Genomic DNA, 23,521 nt, shown 5'->3' on the forward strand with positions numbered 1-23,521 from the left:
CTTTTAATTAGATCTCCAGTTTCTGCTGGATATTTTATACCTTTACTTATGTGTGTAATCACTTTAGTATTTTCGTATGCTGCTCCTTGAATAACTCTCGCAAGGTTTTCAACTTCTTCCTCTATTTTCTCTCTTGTTTTAAGACTAATTTTCAGGTTGATATTGCACTGAAGGTCCTACTTAAAATTATCCCTATATTTTTATTATATTTTCGCTTACGGTTAACACAATGACTGAATGTTCAGTATTGAGCTCAAAGTTCTCTTCTATTTGTATAAAGACACTTTTCTTGTTATAAAAAAATCTAACTATTCACGAATTTTATCAATATCAGTAGGCCAATCGTCAGTCTTAGCTCTTTGCCATTGATCGTGATTAATCTTGAACCCTAGTCTATATGTTTATAATTAAACAATAAATTCTCTCTCTCTCTCTCTCTCTCTCTCTATATATATATATATATATATATATATATATATATATATATATATATATATATATATATAGTTTTTTCCAACAATAAATATTTCTCCAGCATGGTTAAGTATTATTAAATGTTGCTCCTTCTTCATGTTATGTTTATGTGGAGTGTAAGTATTTACTCCATAAATACCTATCTAAAGTAAAAAAATGTCAGTATAAGTTATTATCAATAATGTTCATACTTTTAAAACTAATGTGTTACTGTTTATTATTTGTTATATTTTATCGTTTGTTAAAGTATTCAATGGAGCTTAACCATCCATGATCGGGATAAAAATAGAGCGTCACGTCGCATCGTAAATTCTCACCAGCCGGAATATTTCCAAATCTCATAAAAACAAATGGCTCGCAATACAGTTAATTGAAAGTGTTGATAAAACCGGCATAAAATCCGCCCGTTTCAATGTTACCCCTCTCCCGGCTTGCCGCCCCCCACAGGGGGGATGAGCTTTCTGATCAATAAATTCTATGAAATTCGGATAATTCGGTTTGTCTGGGTCTGGCTGGCTGTATCCAACACCCTCCCGGTCTATCCGCCATTTCCATCGTTTTCATCACATAATTAAATTCTAAAAATTCCTCTCTCGTCCGCCATTGATCCGTTAGTTTTTATTTTACGACGTTGCGGTTCACTACGGAAGATGAAAGACCGGTTCCGGCTTTTTTTTTCTCTCTCGGCCTCGCTCTCTCTTTCTCTACTTCGCCAAATTTAATGGCAGAATATCGGAAACAGAAATCGGAGATGGCGACGTAGAATTGAAAAAAACGTCGGTGCAAACTATCGTATCGTGTTTTATTATTCTAACCTGTAAAATTATATTAAACTTTATAGAGATACAGTTCGTTCAATAAAACAATGAACTTACCTCATCGTTGACGTCAATATGTCGCAATGTTGCCGCATCAACTCTGAGTTTTAGTTCAGTTTGGCTTTAACATACAACAAAATTCTAATCTACATAAAATAATTGAACAAAAATGTTATCAAATATAATTTATTTTAACATTATAGTACATCTAAAAACTACAGTTAATTATACAGCAACATTAGCTTATAGGTTAGAGTTATAACCTGTTATCACTATTGCCTTCAAGAATTTTGCATATGTCTGACAACCGGGCGCCTTTGACAGGCTCATTCGTTTACATGTTTGAGCGTTATCAGATAGTGCAACCCCATATTTATCGAATAAACTAACTGTGATTGGTTCTCTTTTCTACCTTATGTCAAGTTAAAAGGATATTCCAACTAATGAGTAGAGTTGTTTAATTTTAAATCATATCTATTCTATATTTCATTTTACCCGAACGCTTTGTACTTTGTACTTTAACACCTGTAATAATAATTTATGTTTAACTCAATCATAACTGTAAGCTGATATTTCTGATTTAACATATGCAGTTCACCCAAAAAGTATAAAACCAACAAAACAACTCACACACTCATTAATTAAAATAATTACTTGCAGAGCAAACTGTGCCTCATAAAACGGCACTACTGTTACTCGCTTTATATCTCTTTCTGCATAAGAACGTGCATTATCTCCTGTTCGGCTATAATCTCTTCTGTGCATCGTTACGACTAGACAAACGACCGCATTGCTCACGTTACCCACTGACACAGCAACCCGTACGATTCCAATTTCCGTCACAATAGGGGCTACGAGAAACATCGTTTTAATTAGTGTTGCCTCAACAGTTGCCTACGTCAAATCTGTCGCTGTTTCCACACCGATATGCACTTTTGAAACTTTTGCTTTTTGGGTCTGATCTACAGAATCTGTCTGATAACAGAGATCAGAAATGCGACGATTTATATAGCCAACTAACAAACTAACCTAAATAAAACTTATTCAATCACCATTAACAGACATATTTGTAGAAAAATGGGCTATACCGACAGTGTCGATATTCTTTCGAAAGTTCGATGACAGTCGAATGAAGCTGGTAGAACCAAAAATAGTAACTAAAAGTACATGACTAAAACAGTCGATAGTAAATAGTAACACAATCAGTCGGACCGAAAATAGCGACTGAAAACAGTCGACTGAAACAGTCACTGGTAAAAAGTAATAACATCAGGCGAACCAAAAATAGCGACTGAAATAGTGGATAGTAAAAAGTTGTTAATTACTAAACGGTCGATAGTCGTTTTCAGTCAATAGCTCCCAACGCTAATTAATATGTACTTAACATGAACTGACATAATATCTTTTAACACTTTTCTTAATATTAAAAACTCACCACCCACCAAAAGGATTTTTTCAATGTGTAGCTTCAAAGCTTTCCAAGTATTGTCCATCGATAGCCCCTACTTTTTCCAATCTTTTAGGTAAACTACGGATACCGAAATATCGAAAGAACGAATGATCTTTTGAGGCTATCCACAAACCGTTCCATTTTTTGGTATCTTCTTAACAGGTGAAGCACTGTTGAGACAAGTTACTACTCATATGTCGGAAGAAGTGGTAATCAAAACTAACAAATCCGGAAGCAGCCTTTTGGATCAATCCCACGCTCTGCGGGCAATTGGAAATTATTTCTTGTATCACTGTCAACAATTCTATATATTCTTCTTGAACTTTACACGAATCATCATCAAGTAATGGTCTCAAATTTTTTTGGCTATCCAGAACGTCCTTTGCCCTCGGTGAAAAAATCACCACTTATAAAAAGTCGAGACCTGTATTCAGATGTTAAAATGGATTGAACATGTTTGTCATAAGCCTCAAAAGCATTCAATGACCTTCAGCCGCCTATTTCTTCAAATTAAAGAAGCTTTGGCAATTTCAGTGCACTGAAAACATGTTTGTTCACACTTCGTGGAAATTCAATATACTGGAAGGTGAAGCCTGGCTTTAACATGATTTGTTGTAAATCCAATTTATAATATTATTCAAACTCTGATACTAGAGTGTTATATATCATAATAATAATAATGTAATTCGTTTACAACTGTTTAATTATTGTCTTAAAATGTCTCATATCTACGTGACAAAATCGTATAAAATGTTGTTATACAGTCCAGAAAGTTCAACATTACAAGAATCGATATTATTTTCTGGACGTCATAACATAGACTTATCATCTAATCTAAGACTAATCATTATCTTCACTAATACCGTTTATTTGCAGCCAAAAACTCGATATCGAAAAAACCGCCCACCACGTAACCAACAATCAAATCCAACCGCCAGGCATTGGACCTGGAGGTATACCGGCCGACGCCATCTACACCACGGGGCCGAGGGGCGGTGGCCATCCCGACGCCATGAAGGTACGTCTGGCTGCCATGGTTCTCCAACCGCCCACTAGAGTGTAGCACTGCACGATGCTAACGGGTAGTACCAAGAATGGCGCCGCTGTCCGACACCTGGTGCTCGAACACCAGGCCTCGGACTTGGCCGACGCCACTGTTGGCCGTACTCCCAACCGAACCGCCACTGTCATCGAATACCGTTGCTAACTGAACCAGTTCACAATTTTTAATGATATTTGCGAATATGAGCACTAAATGTTAGTTATATTATTAACACATTCTTTTAATTCATGCCAAATTTTAGTTTTCATATAATAAATTTAAATTCTAAAAACATAAATCTAGAAAATTACAAAAATGTTTTTTTTTAGAAACAAAACTTTTGCTGCCAAGGCAACACCTTAGAATAATAGAGAGAAAGATTTAATAGGAATCTCTGAAGAGAAGTTTCGCAACGTCCAATATCTAGATGGAGTTACAATCGCCCGTTCATATATATATAAGAAGTTGAGGAATTAAATAAAAGAGATAGCTCTAAGGTCTACTAACAGTATATTTAAACTGTTTAGTTGGGGGCACGAGGTGCCTTGCCACTAAGAACTCGATGAAATGCAGAAATAACAATTAATTTATTTGTTCAAAAGTTTTATCAATTTGCGTGGAATATATACTATGATACAACATAAAATTTAGTTTATTCGTATAGAAATATCTGAAATTGAAGATCAAGTTTCAATATAGAACGGAAATTTCAAGAAAAAGTATAAAGGCAATTTCTCAGCTCCTGGTAATACATCCCCCGTTAATAAAGAATGCAAATTATCTAAAGCGCCCTCGTGTTCATCCTCTTTCCAATTTTCTAGAGGAGAATAAGATGAAAAAAATGAACTTATAATGAGCGCTTTAAATGATACAGTCAATCTTTCCTAAAAAGATTTACAATCAGAAACCATTATTTCAGTGGAATTGCAAAAAATACATATGTTTTAATTTTTTTATTATTATTTAATTATTATATTGTTACTAGTCGTTTCCGACTAACCTACAATTTGTCTTTATGATAACTTAAATCTAGGTATATAACTGGGACGATCCATCGGCCCCATCTCGGTCTTTGGTGAAATAATGTTTATACATGTCACTGCTGTATTTTTTTGTTATATGCATCTCACTACGCAACACTCCATATGTCCATATAGGTTCCAGTGTTTGCTTATATAATAGCAATTTATTACGTACTAATTATTGTGTTTTTCTTCCAATTATCCAGTACATTTTCCTATATTTCAGTTCCAGTTCTTTTCTTTTCTTCTTTATATGTTCCTTCCAGCGAAGTTTTGCATCAAGATTCATTCCGTATCTCGGAAGCTTATCTTTAGTGTGGTTGCTATATGGAATGATAGTATTATTTAATGTTATAGGTGCTTGTACGATCTGATAATTGAACTGCACATGCCCAAATTTACTTTCGTATATGTTTTAATGATTATTTATATAAATAAACTTATTCCAACTTACAACAGCAAAACACGCAATGACGATCATATATTTCTTATATACTCAATCCAGTCAGTTTGGGATTTTAAATATTAACAACCTATTTTTTAAACATAACCGGATAGTTCTTCAAAGGAAAACGGTGCTATATTTCATTACTAGCTGTGCATCAGAGTACACAACACTTCATACATCCAGTATAATTATATTGTTCTACCTACTATTATGTTAATGAACTAATTACTAATAACTTAATCACTCAACGTTATAAATTACTAAACACGCTCTTCCCTATGTAAGTCCCACTTAAAATTGTGTTCAAAACAAACTACAAACGCATCATAGAAATGAAATAAACCAATTAAAAGCCTTTGTGGCTCTCAACATTGCAATTAAAGCAAATAATAAATTCAAAGTAGTAACATCTAGTAGATGTTGGAGGTCGCGAAACATTTCTCCAAAATTTTCAGTAAAGTTAAATCTTTATTTTTTCCGTGGGCAACACTACACTATAAATAAAAAAAAAACAAAAAAGTTTCTGTAGAAAAATTCAATATAGCATAGCAATTAAAACAGATAATAAATTCAAAGTAGTAACATCTAGTAGATGTTGGATGTCGGGAAACATTTCTCCAAAATTTTCAGTTAAGTTAAATCTCTATTTTTTCCATGGGCAACACTACACTATAAATAAAAAAAAACAAAAAAGTTTCTGTAGAAAAATGCAATATTTAAGACCAAAAATCGTATAAATCGCAAGAATCCTAACGACATCAAGGGTTAAAAGCATAATTTCGTTAATCCGTTCACGAATTGAATCTGTATATTCGCGAAAATATATCAACGCATTAGCAGTGTAAACTGTATTGGGCGAATTTTGCGGGTTAATACAAACGTATTGTGTGTCATTCGAGCGTAAGCGCAGCTGCGGATGCCATCTCGTCATAATTCTTGAAATTATTACACAAAATTTGGTTGGGGGATCCCAACCACGTTCTAAATTATGGCGTAAATATGCACTTATTGTTTAGGATTGAATAAATGTTTCGATAACATACAAATTAGAGAATGAGAAACACAAAAACCAAACTAAATTCTCAATGATTAAAACTAACATTGTAAAATAATAATCACATTAAGAGATTTTCAAAAAGAAGCCAAACAGTGAACCTAATTAGTTGTTAGTTAAATCAGATTCCATATAAGTTATTATCAAATTAATCACAATGAGCCATGAATCAAATTTGTAAATGTTCATTCATCAAAATAATAAACCTTTCATTGGTCAAATATAGGATAAAAATATACTTTAAGCAACAGCAAAAGTGCTTGTTTCCCTAATTTTATTTTTAGAAAAATAAAAATGTAAAAAAAACACTGTCAAAGTGGATCATATTCGAAAATATATATAAGAAATGATAGTTACCAAACAAAATAAGGATCAAGTTAGCACTGGTTATCTATGCCTACTTTTGTCACCATTTTTGCACCAATGCCAAAGCGTCAACCAAAAAACAATTTTATTTTGTAAATTAGTTGTGTTTTATTTTTCATTTTGTACATTCATTTAAATAAGAGAGGATACAATAGAGTAGGCCCGATTTTTTGTCACATATCCGATGTACATTTCCGAACATTTGGTAGAATTTTTAGTTTCTGTCCAAACTGTTCCCTACGTTTTTTAAATCATGTTTTTCCATTAACACGATATTTTTTTTGTTTTTGACTTAATGTAAATTGTTGTTTTGCGTTTTAGATGTTGATTTATATATAAATATAAACTCCAAATTAGAGATTTTTCTTTTCCGTGAAAAGTAATTTTGTACAGGGTATTCACTAAAAGCTGGTTACTGTGAACCTATAACATGTTACACGTTAACTGCTATAAATGTTGTAATACAATAATTGACATTTAACTTGTCATGTTATGTAGTTTTTATAAAATATTATGTTAAATAATTACATAGTGTTACCCTGTACAAGAGTTTTCTTTTAATTTCCGGGATAAACTTGACAATAATTGTTCGCCACCTTTCATTCCACCGCTATTATGTGAAACAGGGTTGAAGAATCTCTAATACCTTTGTATGATGTACTTAAAAATACCAAAAAAAGCGAAGTTTATATTATCAACTAAATCCAATTCTAGAACTTAATTGGAAACCTTAGCTGATCAAAAATGTACATAAACAAGTAGATATGATACCATTTTTTGCACTACATTTTGCACCTTGTACATACGCACCTCTGCACTCTTTACTAACAACGTGTGATTTTGTCTGTTTTTATTTTAAGTAAATTTTGAATTTATTAACAAATAACAATCGATTAATTAACCTGAGTGAGAAAAATACATGAAAAAGCAAATCCAAAGTAATCCAGAGTCTTTTTATAACTTGAAATGTATTAATAGCTCCAATATATTAAATAGGTTTTGTCAGCTTTACCCGTCGCATTCGCCATTTTACTCTATAATATTATTATAGCCAATTAGCTAATTGTTATTTTTATTGCATAGAATCTAAACAGTAACAGGAACGTAGATTAGGTTATTGAAAATAAAAACTGGTATTCATATGTGAAATTCCAACTCCAACTAGTGAAAAACTTAGTTTTCATTATTTTTAATTGTCTACCGACGCATTCACCATCATATTCTAATTAAATGAAAATAGGAGTTTTATTGAAATGTCTCACCAGTTCCCGGTGATGTGAAAAATTTTATTGAACAAAACAACGTGCCTTCAGTTGCGTAATTCAATTAATCCATTCTTCAATGTTGCCATTAAAATATTATTTTACTTTGAATATTCAATTGAAAAGCATCTAAAAGCAATTCTTAATTTACTTTTAATATTCGGTATTTTAAAAATTGACCAAAAGAATTGAAACTAAAATAAATCATCCCAACCAAATAAACCGTTCATAAATTAACCGATACGAAGCTGAAAGAAAATGGATTTTCTCAAGGAAGTCGCGTAGATTTCCTTATTAGTATATTCTTTCCAGTGGCTTGGAAAAAACGTCTCCCTAGCTTTCTTGGTCCATCGCATCCGAGGTAGAATAAATTTGGCCGTGAGAATTTAATAAAAATCATAATTGAAGTCGTAGTCGGATGTCAAAAATTTGAAAAAGGACTCGGATTGGTAAAAATGTTACCGTGTTAAAGGCGAAAAAGAGCTATTATCACAAAAAGGACATTGGATTTAACTTGAGAGCTTTTTTAATTGATTCGTGGTCCAAGTTTCTAATAATAATCACCCTTTAAATAATTATGTAATTGTTATACTTAAGTCATATTTAAAACAACACTAAATATAAATTAAACTCTTACTACAATTAAGAATATAAATATAAAAACATAAAATAATTTCTAGCAATTTATACAAGCAAAAAGATATGTTCACTTTTCCTTAATTGTCATAGCATCAATCTATAGTCCTTACACAATTACATATAAAGCAGAAAAAAGTTATAAGATATAATTTACTTTAACATTATATTACATGTAATGCATATATTATCGAATGACTTAAACTACAATTAATTAAAAGCCACAATAGTTTGCAATTTAGAGTTGTTTTACTATATTTACATTTACATATGACAACAGTGTCAACCAGTACCAACACAAATCGAATTTAATAGCCCTGTTTATTTATATGTTCGGACCCATCAGTCTCTTTTTAGCTAGGATAATAATAATTAGTAAAATAAAAACTAAAATGCTTAGAGTTTAAAAGTAATTTTGCCTTTTTATATTTGATGACGGATTCATGACGTGTATTGACTGTATAATTAGAAGGACTATAGACTCTTTTATGAATTAAAAATGTAAGTGCTCAAAATCATCCGTATATTAACTAAAACTCAGTCAAATGGAATGTAACACTTACTCAACTGTTTCTAATTAATAATCTAAGTAAGATTGCCTTAAAATAATCGTATAACCCAACTGAAACTTGGTCCACGAGAATCCCAATAACAAAAACTCGACTTATGTACATACACCGATTCTCTGACACTGACACTTTCTTTTCACACAGACCCCAGTCCTCAGCACTTTCTCAAACCACCACCTCACATGATTCTAAAACCGGATCCAGTCCGTCGCTTCGGAATCTGGAGGCAGCGCTATCACATCCGACAAAACACGTCACCCATCATCCATTTCTGGATACGCTGAGGCCAATCCAATCTCCCTTTAATCACGAGCGACATATAGCGAAAACTATTCATCATTTTATTCAGAGATTTGCGAGGAATATTAGTACTATATGTATAGATGCTGAAAGAACAAATGTTATGTATAGTCTATCCGAAGTAGCAGTGACCTCGCGTCATCCCAATTTAGGACGTCAAAACAATGCAATGTCGCCACATTTTATATTGACATTTTACGCATTTTTGTTTATTTTAGTATTGATATATAACAACATTCTAATGTAAATAATATAATGAAACAAAAATTCGATATTTTAAGGTTACAGTACATTTAATGCATATATTATCGAAATATTTAAACTACAGTTAATTAAACAGCCGTAATAGTTTGTAGGTTAGAGAGATTTTATTATATTTCATTGCAGTCTGTTCTTGGTTCAGAATGGTATCCCCTGGAGGCTTAATCCACCTGATTAACGATTATTTATTGAAGTAATGTATTTTATTTTCATTGGAGAACATATTTACCTTTATTAGTTTAGTTCTTGTTTCCTTCGCTGCTGTGTTTTCTTGTCAAATCATTATAATATAACTGTATTTCTCCTTAATTTTTTTCTGTTAATGCCTGAGTATATATTTCTTAATAAAATTAAATTTAATCACTGCATTCTCTCTAATATCTTTGTCACATCTGCAAAACAGTTAATATCCATTTTCCCCTCATACATTTTAACCAAGTGATCATATATATTCTGGACAATTACTCACATATCTATGCACATAAATCTTTGACACTCTACAATACGACTTTCTATAGTTATTCTATATTAATTATATACTCACCTTTAGTTGTTTTCACTCTCATCACTTTTTCTTGGTATTATTGAATATTATTAAAATTATGAATTATTAAAAAATATTATGATTTACTTACTAACTTTTATGTTTTTCCATCAACTTCTGCTTTGTTTCACTCTTTTTATTAGCGTCTTGCCAAGGGGATAATGTTCCATTTTGAAATACCTATGTCTATATACAAGTGATGACTTATTTCTGATCAAAAAGCTGCAATCTCTATGTTTTTATGGATACTTTCCACAGAAGCAATTATCTCTGAAATGATTGCATTAAATTATTTTTACATTAAAAAGCCACTCACCCTTTTATAGATTTCAAAAATTTAATCTTGAATAGAGCAAGGTATGTAGATATTTTCGATGAATCCATATTAATAAGTGACCATAATAATATTCAGTGCAGTTGCAACACACACAATAAAAATCTTTCCAATAAAAACCCCAACAGCTTAATATATAATTACCTCTCTGTCTCATTTTACTGGTAAGAACGGGCCTGCATGACCTTGCTTCTGTTCAAAGTTATTTATTAGAGATTTAATCTGTTTCTGACTATTTATTTGGCCTCGACAATTTCAACCAGAGTAATCAAAAATATTAACTGCAATTTTAAATGTATATGGTTCGATTACATGTTCAAACTTATCAGGAAGCATTCCATCTATTTTTAACTAAAATAAAATGAGAAAGAAAATATTGTGTGGTATTAAGACAAATTTACAAATTGCTATAGGCAATACATTATAAATCTTGATGATGTAAGGTCACTGCTACTTCGGATTGACTATACATACATTATAGTTATTAGCTAGATAATTGCGTTCTTGCTTTGTTGGTGTTGGTATAACTAGGTTCGATATTAAGTGGTGACTGTTGTGAGATTGGAATGTCCCGGTTGTTATCTGGTATTTAAGTAGATTATTTCTTTATTTTGTCCAAAGAATATTGTAAACGAATCGATTTGAATGTATGTTTAAAAGGTTTGTCTTCGGCAAATCGTATTTTAGTGCAACCGCAAAAATAACAATGGATACATCATCGATAAAATACTTAAATATAATCAACATTGTATCTTAGGCTATAATCTATTACTCATTATTCATTGTTACTTTTGTACGGCTATTTTTAAAAACTATGTAACAGAATAACTAACACCAAAATTAACTCAGCTGTAAATATATGTAGCATCATCCCTCCACCACACACACATTCAATGGTAGAAGTAGTTTAGGAGAAACTTCCCATCAACGATACCTACGCGCCCTTACCCCCACCACCACCACAACTACAATAAAACAAAACGATCTCAACCTGGCCGATGACCTGGAACCATACCAATCAGCAAAATATCGAAGCTTCAGCCGCTACGAACTGCCGGAGCCCAACGACAACTGGTCCTACGCATCGACAATGACCATGGGGCGCAGCCTTCCGATCGAGAGTAAATACAGGAGAAGATCGGGAACAGGACGAAAAACCAAAGCCAGACCAAAACCTTTGCAACCCGAAAACGAAAAGTACTACGATCACGTGTTTCCTAAAAGATACAGCATGGGAACGGAAGGTTATTACTATCAGACTAACAGTTTAGATCATGCAGAATTGTAAATATTGAGCTAGATTACTGCCTAACCATGGTGAATGGGAGCGAAATATGATTCACGAGTTGGTGAACAAAAAACATTATCAAAAGGTAGAATGAGTACAATATGATTCGGGGGGTTTTCGAAGATTTGTGAACATTTAACTAACATTTCTCTATAGTTTTAAGTATTTTAAAGACTGAAAATTTCGTTTTACCTACTAAACAAAAATCTTATGTAAACCCGCTGACTACTAACCACCATCTGCTGTATTTATGCTGTTATGTACTCATACTACTTATCGATAACAGGGGCTATATATTTCCACTAACAATATTCAACAAATTAGATTTCTTGGTTTCGACAGTGCTGTTGTAATATGTCTTTAGACCAAAATGAAATTAGTAATTATGCTTGTAAATATATATATTTTAATATATTGCTTTTATTTTTCTTATGATGTACAGTTATAAAAACAGTGAGATAGACTTGTATGTATAACTGTTATGTCATCAATAATGCAGTAAAGAAGGCAGCATACATTCATTAAAACGATCACCTTGTAATAAGTTGGGTTTTTAAAAAATAAAAATCAATATTTTCAAATGCCCTGAATTCAACGCAACACAACCCATCTAACAGTTCAGTTATTTATGTAAAATATTTTTATGAGTTAAGGTCTACATATTTATATTTTTGTAAAAAAACTACCTATCCTTAGGTGTCTCTGTTTACGTTAATATGTTTAAATATATTATAAAATGTAGGATCGAATTTAAGCTAAATAAAATAATTGTTAGAAATATTAGATTTTCTTATATGTGATGTTACAATAAATACTTATAATAATGTTATTATTATAGGCTTTAAATGTAAATCTAAATAAATGAATACTTCTAAAAAAAGTTTAATAACAAATCGAATCAAGTCTAATAATATAAATCTAACATTTTGTTCGAGATTGGTATATATTAATATTTTGTGTCATAACATGTTTCTTATAAGCATATTTTATATGATTAAAATTGTTTCGTTAATTTTGATTAATGTTAATTATATTCTGTAAAGTCTAGATGGTAACCTATATGTACAATAAATTAACGAAGTAAGATGTAGTTTAATTTAATTACTCTTTATAGAGTAAACCAAATAATTACCTTTATAAACTCATCAGATGGGACGTACAGGCAGTAACTGCTCTAAAACAAAATGTGATACTATTTTCCTAAAAAAAAAATCAAGATTACATTTTGTAGCCGTAAAGTTATTATATCTATGTCCTGGTCAAGCCCATCTAAGACCACAGTGTAGCGCATTCACCTTTTGTCAAGATTAAGGAAATCAATGTGAATCAAAAAAGCATATTTAAGAAAATTAAACAAGCATTCTGTAAGAGTATTCTTTTAATTTTCTCGATAAACTTTACAATAATTATTCTAATACTAATGTCTATATTTTACTCTAATTATATCTGGCATTTTTATGTTAAAAATACCAAAAAATACGTTTCTAACATGAACTAAATCCAATTCTATAAATTTGGAAATCTTAGGTGATTAAGAGTTATATATTTTTATAATTTTTTTAGAAATAATTAATCTACCTAAATTAGAAAGAACAAGATATCTAATTGTAAATATAAATATTTATACATCGAATTACTTTAATACTACTCATACACTGAATAACTCTATTATGCAGAAATATATACAGATACAAACAAAAACAGATAGATTAACTAATACCTAACACTAAATAATTTTGCCATACAAAATTGTATAAAAATGCAATAATAATTTGAGATTTATTTATTAAGACCGCATTGTACGTTTTGATGCAAATTTAATGTAATTATATGTAAATTTTATGAAAACTGTATATTCAGTAGACTAAAACAAAATGAATCCAAAGATCACTATAAAAGCTCAAAATATATATTCGCATCTTATTAAAACGAATGAAGCAACATAGAAATGCATTCACCTTTGTCATGATTAAATGTGAATCAAAAGAGAATATTAAACAAATGTAAGAAATATTAGAATGTAATATTAGACAAATGAAATTCAGTAAAATAACAACTTACCATTTATTTAACATTTCATGGTATTTGTCTATCAAGTCATAATTTGTTATTGTAATAGCTGTATATATATATGAACAAAGAAAAACTATAAGTCACATTAAAAAAGTCATTATAGCAAATATTGCACCAAGATAACCAGCAAAAGCTTTTAGCATTTGCTGTATTTATATCAACAGATCAATTTTTAGTTGATTATAAACACTACACTTATATCTTCAATGCTGCTTCTTTTTTGTCTCTTCATCTGTGTTACGTAGGTCTGAAACAGACTTTGTTCTTCTTTCCAAACCACGCCCGTAAATCGGTTGAATATACGCTAGAGATGCTGGAGCTTCTTTAGATTTAACAACATTATCTTCTTTTTTTGTTATCTTTGGTTTCTCCATTATATTCGATGTTATTCAAACTAAAATATATAATTTTGAGGAACAGGCATATATAGAGAAGTAGCAACTAACATTATTGTTGTTAAAGGTAAAACTTACTTCAACAAATTGTATTCTAGCAACACAATATTGTAACATTTAACAGTAGGAATTTATTTATGACAAAAACCGTTTGGGCACAAAAACTTTATAAAAACTAATTGTGGTATTTCAGACTCATTTTTATCAAGAAAATAAACACATTTGCAAATATAACTAACCGGTTATTAATTATTTAAAGGTTTTCTGATTTTTTAAAATCTAATTGATTTATAATTAAATTTATTTTATCAATAAATAATTATTTTACTTCTTAAAAGTATAGTTACAGAAAGTTCATGAAAGCTAAATTAAATCGTTCTTAATTTAATTAATTTAAATTATCTGCAATAACAAAAAAATAGTTCGAGGATAAATTAATAACTTAATAATTTCTACAAAACTCAAAAATATAAAATTTAGAAAACCAAGATCCATAAGTACTATCATAGCGGCCTAACAACCAAAGTTCAATTTCAAATAAAAACAAACAAAATATCATTTCCTTTATTTTAATCAGCTCCTTATTATTTAATCAAACAGAAAAATATATTTAAAACAATCAATCCCCTCGTTTGTTTTCTCAGCCTGCCAAAAAACAAGTTGTATCTAGAATGTATTCTGTGTGTAAAATGGATTCCATATTATATATATGGTATATTGAATTTCTGAACTAGAACTTAAATGTTTTATTTTCTCATGATATCTCAAATATATAAATGTATCCAGAAAATAGCCGCTGGTATAAATGGTATTTATTGATACCATTTGACGATCCGCAATGTTGCCAGTTTGCCATGGTATTTTTCTATTGTTTTTTATATTCATCATATATATTGGATATATTAATGCTTTGATATTCTAATTTTGCCTTTTATTTCTTCCTTTATTATTAACTTTAACTAGTTTAATTAAACTTCGATGGAGCATTAAATTGTAATGTTTCTTTGAAGTCCGAAATATTATCTTAAAATTTGGTGATTGAATCTTTGTGCTATGGTTAGCGTTATTGTTTGTATCTAACTTCATGTTAATTTTTAACCTTAAAGTCTTTCAAAATAAACATTCAGTTTCTAAAGTTAGCTGTGTTGATTTTTCGGTTAATTTATATAATTATGAGTGAACACGTGCAATTAGCACATTCTTTAGAGAACACACCAAGAACCAAAGATGTAGTTTTAGATGAAAATATATCATTTCAGTCATTGTTTTTGCCTGAAAATATATTAAAAGGTTTATCAGATGCAGGTTTCCAAAAACCATCGCCTATTCAAAAAAAAGCACTTCCTATGGGTCGTTGTGGTTTTGGTAATAATCAGAATATTTATATATGTTTATAATTTTCACATAAAACATTCTAGATTTAATAGTTCAATCTAAATCTGGCACCGGAAAAACATTAGTTTTTAGTATCATTGCATTGGAAACGATTAAATTAAATAAAAAGGAACCTCAGGTCTTGATACTCTCCCCTACAAGGGAAATTGCTGTACAAATACAAGATGTAATAAAAACTCTTGGAAAATATTTTGAAGGTATAGTATTAACTTATATCACAATTTTAATATTGACAATTGACAAATTATATGATACAATTTTTAGAGTTACAGGTTATGAGTTTTATTGGTGGTCTCTCCATAGAACTGGACAAGGTTAACTGTAAATCTTGTCATGTAGCCGTTGGTACACCGGGACGTATTAAACATTTGATTCAAAATGGATATTTATGTACCACATCAATTAAATTATTTATAGTAGATGAAGCTGATAAATTAATTGAAGATTCTTTTCAAAATGATGTTAATGAGATTTATAACTCTTTACCAGATAGAAAACAAATTATAATGAGTAGTGCGACATATTCTGATGAGTTAAAAGAGTTTTTAAAAAATTATATGCTGAGCCCAACCTGTGCATCTATAGAGTCTGACAATCCACTATTATTGGGTTTAAAACACTTTGTAAGAATAGTAATAGCAAACCCGTGTATTGTTCCTCAAATCATACGTAAAAATGCTGAGATACTACGTGTATTGTCTACTATACCATTCAAACAGTGCATTGTATTTTCAAATTATCAGTCACGAGCAGAAACTCTTAGTAATTTCCTTAATAGAAATGGTTGGAAGAGCATATATATTTCCTCATCACAAAGGCAAGATGACAGGTTAAATTCATTGAACAGCCTTAAAGATTTTAAATGTAGAATAATGGTATCTACTGATCTATCTTCACGAGGTATCGATTCAGCTAATATAGATTTAATAATTAATTATGACATTCCTGTTGATGCACCCACCTATTTACATCGAATGGGTAGGGCAGGTCGATATGGATCCTCTGGAATATGCATAAATTTAGCACTATTAGGAAAGGAATTAGATATTTTACAAAACATTCTGGGAATCATTGGTGGACCAAATTTATCAATACCAGTATTAAATGATGAGTTGACTATAGAAAATTCCAGTCATGAGAGTTTGACTAGTATAGTTCCTGTTGATGTAAAGGACTTTACAGAAAAATGTAAAACTGCAGTTATTAAAATGAAGAAGAAGTTAACAAAGTTGAAGAAGACTTTGAAACCAAAATCAAATGATCATGAGCAAAATTGTGAAGAAGCTGTTTTAAGCAAACTTTCTACTGTTGATGCTGGAGACATATTACAACAATTGGCTTCTGGTACACTTGATTTAACTACATGTAATTCTACAGAATCCGCTAACCAAGAGCTAAAACATATAACAGATGAAGAAAATGAAACAAAATTAACTCAGGAAGAAGTAACAAGTAGTGATAATTTAGATTCAGAATTAAAGAAAAAAGATGATCAATCAGAATCATCTGAAAGTGGGGTAGATAACGCCGAAATATCGAAAGATAATATCGATACCATATCTATATTACAACAACTAGCCAACCAAACATTTGAGGGTTTCAGTGATAATATTAAAGAAGAAAAAAAGAGAAAAAGGTCGGTAAGTTTCGGAGTTCCGCAGAATGAACCAAACCAGCAAGAGTTATTTTATAGAAATAAAGCACTGTTTGGTGTAACAAAATCAATCTGCAACGCCGAAACTGATAATAATGATACCGAATATTTAGCTCAGTATTTGAGTGTATTAAAAGCAAAAGAAAACGAAGAATATCATCAAGTATTTGATGTGGATAAAAAACAGGAAACTTTGGATTTGGAAAATATATTTTTAACAGCATATAAATCACAGACAATCAGCAGTTCAGTAGCGTGGCAGGAATTAATTCCAGCGGATGAGAAATGGAAATTAGAGAAAACTAACACTAAATTAGAAGAAGGAGATAATGAATATTGCGCAGAGGATGATTATGAAGAGGATTATGATTTTGAAATGGAGAAAGACATAGAAGTACATATTGGACAAAATGTAATACAGAGTAAAGAAGATCAAGATGATTATAGCTTCATGAAATGGATTCCTGTTGAACCTGCAATGAAAAACATCCCAGAAAATGTGCCTTCATCAGTATCAAACATAAATAATCAAAAACTTGAACCATATTCTTCAAGTGGTGAAAATCTAGGAAGACAAAGGGGATCTTTACATTATCATGAACAATATAATCATTACTATCAACAGGCTAGTGATAATTTGTGGCAAAATGGTTTACAATTTGATAATGTCAATAGTTTTGATGACTGGTTTTATTATAGTTGGGAAAACCAAATGACATCTATTAGAAATTTTATACAGCAGAAAATTTACCTTGAAGAACTGAATTCACTTGATAGTAGGCATAGAAGAAATCCTAATGTTTAGACACAAATGTATTGTTTTATGATTTTCACATAAATAAATATTTTTAATACTTTAAGCTTTATTTTAGTTTATGTTAATTCCTGATAATAATTTCGTTCACTATATTGAATAAAAATCATTAAAACCATAAATATTTTTGGATTTTATTGACAGTAACATGATTACTTAATTTAATTTTTTTTCGCAATTTATTAATGTTATGACTAGGTAAATATTAATATAAAATTTTGGTATTTTATTGACAGTACTGAAAACAAAACTAAATTTATATTTCTTTCAAACATGAGTATTCAATTTATTGAAAAAAAAACTGTTTTTCGCGGTATGTTAATATTGGTATCATGGCTTTCTTATATATAATGTATAATTTCAATTAAATAATAGATAACGTGATAAATTATGCCTATTTTACTACTACTAGGGCCTTATAATTTATTTCTTTTGTGATCTTCAGATGTTTTACTTATAAAATGTTAAGGAAATCAAGTCTTCTAGTTACGACGAAGTACTATATATTATTTACTTATTACTGTTTACTCCTTAACCTATAATTTTAGAATTAGATAATAACGTTTCATATACATCTGTGTTAACAATTCAAAATATTTTTTACGAGATGTTTATTGTTGTACTTTATTCTGTATAATTAAGAACTGTATATTAAGATGACTTAGTTGTTTATATAATGAGTAATTGTTTTAAAAGAAATATGTTTTAAGTGAATATTCGTGTTTCTAATCATTAAACAATATTTGCGGTTTTGTTCAAAATCTGCCATAATCGGAAAAAATTGAATCATTGATTTGGGCTATCAGATTCCCGATAACCGCTTTACTACATACGTTATATCCTAAATGTTTAGATAATTTTCGCAGACGTTATATTATTAGATCATGAGCAGGTCTCGATAAGTATCATGTTTATTCTTTGATTGTATTTTAAGGGTTCGTGCAAGTAACTTTACTTTCGTTTTTTTTTTCACAGTTTATACATGTGTTGGTTTAAACGCAAGGTAATTCAAAAGCATAAAAGAATATTGTGCAAAAATTATTTAAATCTATTTTAGAAGAGAAGTTCGGAGGACTCGTATAATTCTATAGATTCACCTAGTAATGATCGCAAGTGGCCTCTCTGGAAAATGATACTGGTATGGAGTCTTGTAGCACTGTATGTTATAAAGTAACAGGACGCTTATATATTTTATTATCATGACATTTATTTGATTCGCAGTTTCGCCTTAGTTCTTTTGGTATTCTTGCTGATTTTTGTGGTATTCCCCATTACATTTTGGTTATGCTACACATTACAGAGATTTATGACTTTTATACCGAGTAAGTACTTTAATTTATTGTTATAATGATACGAGTATAATATAAAATTGGTTTGACGATCATATTTTAATTAAATTTATTGATTTTGAGAAAATAATAAACGATATATTTTAAAATTCCCTATTAAAATAAACAAAGAGAATATTTTATCTAAAAAGTATGTAGTCATTAATTAATGTATGATTGATTGACGACTGTCTGTTGGACATTAAAGAGTACCGATAATATAAATTGAGTCCATATTATCAATACATTAAAATATATGAGTGAAAATAATAAATGAATTTTATTTAAATATTATGAAAAATAACAACTTTAATAATAATAAAACGTCATGTATTATCAGTTTCTGCTTCTCTAAAATTTCCATTTGACCAGGAACACTTGTTTACATAGCTTTTAAGAAGGCTTGACAAGTGATGTAAGGTAAAATTTTGAAATGACTTATTCGACGAAATACTACTTGAAAAATGTATAATAGAACAATATCAGATGATTAGCAATATAACGAGGTGTTAAAAAAGTAATTTAAAATTAATTTTCAGTTAATTCGCCCAAGAATCCCAATTTCAACGATCCTGGGTCTTACGGAATTCAGAACGTCCAGAATTTCTACATCACTGTGCCGGATTATTATGACACAGAAAAACTTACCAAAATCGGTGCTTGGCTAATTCTTCCGGAGAATTATCCAACGACAATTAGTAATGCCATCAACATCACCGAAATTCTTCAGAATACATCAAGCGACATATTGTTCTATTTACATGGTGTAGCGGCCAACAGAGCAAAACCAATTAGTCAGTACACTTTGTTCAGAAAATATTTTTTAGTAATCGCCATAGATCATAGAGGTAAGAGATGATCGATAATATATTATATAGTTACGAAAAAGTGATTTCGGTTTTTCCTAATAGATTGCTTTAAGTCGCATATTTCTAGTAATGTTTATTCAATGAAGCCCTACTACAGTGAGTTCGAAATTATTGCCCTCGAATAATGGAGTTTGACGAAGATAATTTTTTTTCTCAACATTTTGTAATAATGAAAAGTGGATTCTGTATCATAATGATGTGCGTAAAAGATTCTGGTCAAAGTCTGTAACATTTTAATCCCTATGTGATAATACTGCTGATACCAAGGGCAGGGGAGGGATAGAACAATGATCAATTTTTGTTGAGTTGTAAAATTTGTGAGTTCTAGAGAATTATTGTATGGGCAAAAGTATTTGAATTTGCAACGTTGTCAGTTCTTGCAAATTATACATATATTTGAAGAATGTAATTTAAAAAGAATAAATCATCTTGAATTCGCAAATTACCCTATTATATGCCTAACATTTCCGTTGAGACTCAAGTTACAATTTTTTTGGTGCATTTTTGACATCCTATAATATAAAACATGTAGTATAAAGAACCGTTTATAAGCACATTTCATTTTAAAATAATTTTGAAAGGAAAAAAGAGAAAATTAAATAATATGTAATTATTTATCAATATATACATAACAATAACAATCTTCTAAGTTCTTGTAAATTATTTGATAGTTGAAGAGTACATAATTAACCATTATCGTATAGCGAATAGTAATTAGTCCGAAAGACCTCGATTTTGTCCAGAATGAACGAAATTTTTAGAAGAGCTTCAACAAACGCAACGATCGAGCAGTTTACATCTATCAATTTTGTAACAATATCTAAAACAAAAAAAAAACAGAAAAATATTAAACGTCAAACAGATTTTCCATGATAAAGGTTCCTGTTGAATGTATTATCATTACAATTCAAAGGAACTGATGAAATGTCTAATAATTGACTCATTGAGTGGAGGAAATATTCAATATACTTTTGTTGGACAGTATTATCAAGGCTATTGGTGATATGATATAAAATTACTATTTTTAGGTTATGGAGATTCTGGAGAAGATGTGGAGTTATCCGAAGATGCTATTGTTAGCGATAATCTACACATTTTTGATTGGTTGCGAAAAATCAACAGTAAATCGAACATATACTACTGGGGACACTCTTTAGGTACGGGAATAAGCTGTCACACCGTAAGCTCCTTAAAGGAGAAAAAAGACTTCGTCCCCCACGGGTTGGTTTTGGAAGCACCGTTCACCTCGATGGCGGACGAAATAGCACATGTCATGGGGAAGGTCCGATAAAACTTCAAATGAGTACCTTATAACAATACCGTTTAATTATTTGCTTTAGGTCTTCGGATGGCTTGCATACTTTAATGCCACTATAGTAAGACCGGTGGGAGAAAATGGTATTCTTTTCGAATCATCAAGAAACATCCTAAACATAAACTGCCCTATCATGATAATGAATGCTAAGGATGACGGTGTTATACCATGGACTTTTGGAGAAAGAGTAAGAATAGCTTTTATTACATTTAAAAATTTCAAAAATACCTAAGTTAAAAGCATCATCGAAATTTTAATTAAATAAAAACACAGTTAATTTAAAACGATATTGTTTCATGTAAACATATTAAAGCTATAGCGAGATGCAAGATCTATTGAAGTTATTCAGAGCGATAGAAAAGGATTCTAGATAATAGTAAAATAAATTACTACCTTATTAGTTAAAAAAGGACATTATCTTTATAAGAATCAAGTCTAACAAGTTTTTATTCTGATTATGTACACTATCCAACAGAAAAATATGACTATTTAAAAAAATAGTTACATTTAATAAGAAAGGCCAATGATGAAAACGTTTTTTCGATAATTTTAACTAAACCCTCTGGTCATTCAGTACATATTAAACAGACATAATATTTCACCAGAAATTAAGAGTACAACTGAAGGAATTAATTATCCAAAAGAAGTGAAGGAAATGGTAGCTGAAAAACGTAAATTACGAAAAAAATGGCAACAAAACAGAACACCTGAAAATAAAAGTAGTTTAAGCAATATAACCCAAAGACTGAAAAGAGAAATAGTGGAAATAAAAAACAAAACCATAAATAACTATCTTAGAAATCGAGAAAATTAACCCCAGGAAATCACCAGGTTACGATTTAATAACAGGAGAATTACTACAAAAACTACCAAGAAAGGGAATTATAAAACTCACCAACTTGATCAATACAGCATTTAGATTAAAACATGTCCTAGACATTTGGAAGATGGGGGAAATTATAATGATCCTAAAACCTGGAAAGTCACGAAACGAAATAAAATCCTATAGACCTATATTACTGCTGCCAGTAATATCTAAGGGTTTTGAAAAACTGCTGTTGAAAAGAATAAAACCGATCATAGAGAGAAAAAACCTAATACCAACACACCAGTTTGGGTTTATTAACAAACACTCAACAATTGACCAGGTCCATAGAATAACAGATGTTATTGAAAAAGCCTACGAAAGTCAAAAAGTATTCTCACCTATATTTTTAGATATAGTACAAGCCTTCGATAAGGTTTGAAATGAAGGCCTTGTTCATAAACTACAGAAAATGCTACCAAAACAACACACCGAACTATTAAAATCATACATTACAACCAGAATATTTAGAGTCAAGCATAAAATTGGTTTAAAAAAATATTTTACACACAATTTTTTGGTGACTTGTTTTGTGCAATCAATCAAATTTCTTTAATAATAATGATTTTTTTAGCTTTATCACACAGCTATAGAAAAGAGAAATTTAAATAAACAAGGTAACATAACATTTCACTCATTTCCTGCTGACAAGGCTTATGGACACAATGATGTTACAACTGATCCATCGGTACCGCACCTAATAGAGTAAGAAGGACTATTATTAGGATAAATATATAATGAATAATCGAAACATTTAATTTTTAGGGATTTTATTCAAATGTGCAATGAATTCAATCAAAATAATAGATTAAGCTAGATATATAATTTGTATTTATCTTTGTAAAATAAATATATGTATTAAAATAAGTATTAGTTTTCCCTTCTATCTGTCAAACATGTGCAAAGATTGGTGTTTTAATAAACTGCTAAAAGTTATACTCTTGG

At 30.3% G+C, this 23,521-nt stretch overlaps 3 protein-coding genes and 2 long non-coding RNA genes across 7 annotated transcripts in view; 3 read left to right on the plus strand and 2 right to left on the minus strand.

Moving 5' to 3' along the window:
• Positions 1-12,010, plus strand: part of LOC143198586 (kin of IRRE-like protein 1) — a 684,992-nt gene extending 672,982 nt beyond the window's left edge. The window contains exons 12-13 of one of the 2 annotated variants that reach the window (XM_076407904.1): positions 3,619-3,760; positions 11,446-12,010. In XM_076407904.1, the coding sequence (XP_076264019.1) occupies positions 3,619-3,760; positions 11,446-11,868 (565 nt within the window). In that variant the 3' untranslated portion in view covers positions 11,869-12,010. Of the gene's footprint in view, positions 1-3,618; positions 3,761-9,285; positions 9,466-11,445 lie in introns of those variants that run through there. The other variant, XM_076407905.1, reaches the window with a different exon arrangement.
• On the minus strand, positions 10,379-14,059 carry LOC143198590 (uncharacterized). Its single transcript, XR_013006250.1, has 3 exons — positions 13,930-14,059; positions 13,001-13,068; positions 10,379-10,516 (listed from the first exon to the last, which is right to left on the minus strand). It is a non-coding gene; the product is annotated as an uncharacterized LOC143198590 (long non-coding RNA).
• An 80-nt stretch (positions 14,060-14,139) lies between these two features.
• On the minus strand, positions 14,140-14,521 carry LOC143198589 (uncharacterized). Its single transcript, XR_013006249.1, has 2 exons — positions 14,388-14,521; positions 14,140-14,335 (listed from the first exon to the last, which is right to left on the minus strand). It is a non-coding gene; the product is annotated as an uncharacterized LOC143198589 (long non-coding RNA).
• A 924-nt stretch (positions 14,522-15,445) lies between these two features.
• On the plus strand, positions 15,446-18,245 carry LOC143199014 (uncharacterized). 2 transcript variants are annotated; one of them, XM_076408728.1, is made up of 3 exons: positions 15,446-15,701; positions 15,755-15,928; positions 15,996-18,245. In XM_076408728.1, exons 1-3 carry the CDS (start codon positions 15,509-15,511, stop codon positions 18,188-18,190), a joined length of 2,562 nt encoding a protein of 853 aa, XP_076264843.1. In that variant the 5' UTR covers positions 15,446-15,508; the 3' UTR covers positions 18,191-18,245. The 2 variants fall into 2 exon arrangements, with proteins under 2 accessions (XP_076264843.1, XP_076264844.1); XM_076408729.1 differs by lacking the exon at positions 15,446-15,701 and having other exon boundaries at positions 15,808-15,928; positions 16,004-18,245.
• An 800-nt stretch (positions 18,246-19,045) lies between these two features.
• On the plus strand, positions 19,046-23,443 carry LOC143198592 (lysophosphatidylserine lipase ABHD12). The gene is made up of 8 exons (XM_076407908.1): positions 19,046-19,202; positions 19,257-19,357; positions 19,421-19,521; positions 20,067-20,375; positions 21,425-21,678; positions 21,737-21,898; positions 23,151-23,281; positions 23,342-23,443. Exons 1-8 carry the CDS (start codon positions 19,182-19,184, stop codon positions 23,391-23,393), a joined length of 1,131 nt encoding a protein of 376 aa, XP_076264023.1. The 5' UTR covers positions 19,046-19,181; the 3' UTR covers positions 23,394-23,443.
• Positions 23,444-23,521: the final 78 nt, after the last annotated feature.

Source organism: Rhynchophorus ferrugineus, unplaced genomic scaffold (assembly GCF_030347505.1).
Source record: "Rhynchophorus ferrugineus isolate W39M unplaced genomic scaffold, kcgeb_rfMv2 rfM6, whole genome shotgun sequence".
Taxonomy (NCBI): domain Eukaryota; kingdom Metazoa; phylum Arthropoda; class Insecta; order Coleoptera; family Curculionidae; genus Rhynchophorus; species Rhynchophorus ferrugineus.